General features: G+C 42.1%; 1 protein-coding gene across 1 annotated transcript; it reads left to right on the top strand.

Moving 5' to 3' along the window:
* The first annotated feature begins 1,483 nt into the window (after positions 1 to 1,483).
* On the top strand, positions 1,484 to 2,215 carry LOC124287298 (acanthoscurrin-1-like). Its single transcript, XM_046723797.1, has 2 exons — positions 1,484 to 1,583; positions 1,798 to 2,215. Exons 1-2 carry the CDS (start codon positions 1,547 to 1,549, stop codon positions 2,082 to 2,084), a joined length of 324 nt encoding a protein of 107 aa, XP_046579753.1. The 5' UTR covers positions 1,484 to 1,546; the 3' UTR covers positions 2,085 to 2,215.
* The last annotated feature ends 1,431 nt before the right edge of the window (positions 2,216 to 3,646 follow it).

Here is a 3,646-nt window from a genome sequence, read left to right on the forward strand (position 1 = left end):
TACGACAAGCATGGGTTACTGGAGGTCAATTCTAACCCGGATCTTCACGGCTACACTATATATAAGTTACATATTATGTGTAACGGCGAAGTCAGTAGCATATGCGTCAAGAATGACACATGTCTTCTATACATGCTCCTTTTTCATGCACACTAACATACAACTTTCGTATGCTCTCTTTATTAATCATTTTTCGGTTGTATCGAGTCTTGGATAACTCGAAGCATTCACGTTGCTCCCTTCAACAACAGTATTTGAACAGCAAAACGTCACTTCTTTCGTTCACTGGTTATCAACAGTATATGCGCTGCATCACGTTTATGACGTTGAGAGAGGGATTCCTGCGGCGACTGCTCAAAGGACTGTAGTCAGAAAACCAATCATCAGGATATGATGGCACAAACACAACTGCTTGCGGCACAAAACAGCATTCACACAGGCGAGTAGTGTCATCTTGTAGCACTGAACAATTATTACTACAGTTTAACCTCGTTCAGATTCGTGTCAGAAATGCCCTTCAGCAACAGTGATCGTAAAAGTCGATTTAAAAATGGATTGCCTGCACGGGCTAAATGAGTTTGGCATTTACGCGTTACCATACGCCCACGGATGGTACATTACTTATTATTATTATGTTTTACAGATTAAAGATAGTATGCAGCAGAGAGGGTTCGGGTGATCCTGGCACAGTCAGGCTGGTAAGGTTCATCATCAGCTCAGGGCCCTCGCCCCTCTACACGCAGCCCAGACAGTGAAATGGGACTTCTCCCAGGAACGCTGCCTAGTCGAACCCACCAAGAACTTTCCGGAGAATATGATTCTTATTATTATTACTTATTATATCAAGCACGGGTTTGTGTGGATTATTTATTTATAGATCATCACCCCTGTGACCATTACTCAGTAGATAGTACTGAAGGTTTATGAAATGGTGCCACTAGCAGCAAATTTGGTGATGGAGCCATATTGTATTTGCTTTTATTCCATAAGGGGCGGTATATTTTCATCATATGAAAGCTTGCAGTACCTATGCTTTGCCCACTTCAATCAAGGTCTGTTACAATCACAAGTCAGTTAGCCATCCCACTGTACTGCATGAGAGACTTACAGCAACGTGATGTTTACACGCATGCATTGTTCTTGCATTTTATAGATTTCACTCCATTCACTTTTTGTGTATGGTATATTTACTCTCAAGTCATTGGATGAGTCAGTGTAACCCAGCATTTCATCCAGCAGAGAAACAGCCAAGGGGCGCCTGTCTGCCTTACTAATGCACAGCATGTTTCTCCTAGTTAAGCAGGAAAACGTAAATAATAAAGAATGAATATCTCCAATGTCTAGGTGATATTACATAACATGCTGTTAGTTCACAAATAAATGTTCAGGAAAAACTCAAAATGCAATTTCTTCTCTTTCTTTCTCAATTGCCAGTATTTCGATTCACTGTCTTCATTTCCTTGTCCATTTGTATAAAAGGCCTTGTGTAGTTGCAAAACGCTCATTCACACCGTTTATTCTATTGTGGATAGACGTAACCGTGAAAATGCAGCTCTATAAAATTGCACTTGTTGTGGCCTTGGGTAAGTTTACCCTTTCTTTGGAGCAGTTTGGCTATTGCAAAACGTTGACTGAGAAGTTCACCTATCTTTCATTTCCTAACGCATCGTCTATAGCAATGTGACTTAAAGAGCTAACAAAGGGCTCCCAGCAGCACTTTTATGTGGAAAACGCTATTTTGGGCATGTTCTTTACAGATGATTAACAACTGATGGATGCACTTTATTTCCTTTCTAGTGTTCACAGCCTTCTTTGGCTCTGCCTACGGTGGCCACGGAGGTGGTGGCGGCAAAGGAGGCGGAGGAGGACATGGAGGTGGAGGTGGAGGTGGAGGCAAAGGCGGTGGTGGCAAAGGAGGCGGTGGCAAAGGAGGTGGTGGCAAGGGAGGTGGCGGCAAAGGAGGTGGTGGCAAAGGAGGAGGCGGCCACGGAGGAGGTGGTGGTGGAAAAGGAGGCGGTGGCAAAGGAGGTGGCGGCCATGGAGGAGGCGGAAAAGGTGGTGGAGGTGGCGGCCATCATGGTTAAGCTCAACTGGCTCTGCACATTTCTATCAAATGCTGGACATCTGGTGTCATCATGGTCATATCCTCGTTGACAACACCACCCTATACAATGTCAACTTTAAGAAATCTGGTGAAATAAAGTCACAAAAACAATGTCTTTTCGACTTTGTATTTACCTATTGCTTACTTGCAAATTTAAAGAAGAAACGCATATGTCCTCCCTGATAAGAGATATATATAACAAACACAAAGAAGGAGGCCCGTATCCTATTAATCAAACTCACAGACATAGCGAGCGCACATCTTTTCATACCAGTTTTAGCATCGGTATCCTGATACAAAACGCAATTTACAATTGATCACTGCAAATAATTCACTTCTTGACTGTTTTGTCGGAAAGTGAATTGTACATGCATCGTCTATATCAGTGTCCACAGGGCACATTAAGACGAGGCTCGGATGATAGGGAACGAAGCCACGTACATCAGCTCCAGCATTAGCTCAACACATTCTGCAGGTGACTGCAAACCACCTTCACACTAACATGTGAAAACATTTCACTTTCAATCGTTTTTAAATGTTTTGTCTTCATCGTGTGCGTGAAGAAAACTAGAGCTTGTCCCCTCAAATACATTTGCCTCAGTATAAAATGAACTGATTACTGTACACAATGGTCTCCAAAGGTGACAGGTCTACATTCTTCATGTCCACGTGTAGACGTTTCTGCACCTTAGAAGGCCTGAAAGTTGAAAGAATTACAACAACATTAAAGTAGCTGCGTACAATGCTTAACACCACTTAGTTCACATATATCCATAGCACAGTTACATGACTGTCAATGCGCTAATTACATTCGAACACCATCCGCCGGGCATAATAGTATGGCATTTAGAGATCATTCTTAAATGCAGTCACATTCAGTTTACTCTTTACTCGCCGAAATGAAGATAGCATGCCACGTCTAGGTTTTCTAACACTAGCATATACTGGTCTTGGTACATGGTTTCAGTCATGTGGACAGAGCATATAGAGATCCATTGAACATTCAGACTACAAGCGTTGAACTGATTGTACTGCTTCCCTTTAAGTGCTTTAGGCAATTTGACGGATATGTGTAACATGGAGATGACTATTTTACCTGCTTTCAGCCTCTAGCTCTCTTCTATCCCTACACTTCTCACATCAATCTAAACTTCTCATGTTTAAAAGCATGTTTCATCACCCCTGTGACCATTACTCAGTAGATAGTACTGAAGGTTTATGAAATGGTGCCACTAGCAGCAAATTTGGTGATGGAGCCATATTGTATTTGCTTTTATTCCATAAGGGGCGGTATATTTTCATCATATGAAAGCTTGCAGTACCTATGCTTTGCCCACTTCAATCAAGGTCTGTTACAATCACAAGTCAGTTAGCCATCCCACTGTACTGCATGAGAGACTTACAGCAACGTGATGTTTACACGCATGCATTGTTCTTGCATTTTATAGATTTCACTCCATTCACTTTTTGTGTATGGTATATTTACTCTCAAGTCATTGGATGAGTCAGTGTAACCCAGCATTTCATCCAGCAGAGAAACAG

The sequence above is a fragment of the Haliotis rubra genome, unplaced genomic scaffold (assembly GCF_003918875.1).
Source record: "Haliotis rubra isolate DU_JTF1 unplaced genomic scaffold, ASM391887v1 Scf4, whole genome shotgun sequence".
Classification (NCBI taxonomy): Eukaryota; Metazoa; Mollusca; class Gastropoda; order Lepetellida; family Haliotidae; genus Haliotis; species Haliotis rubra.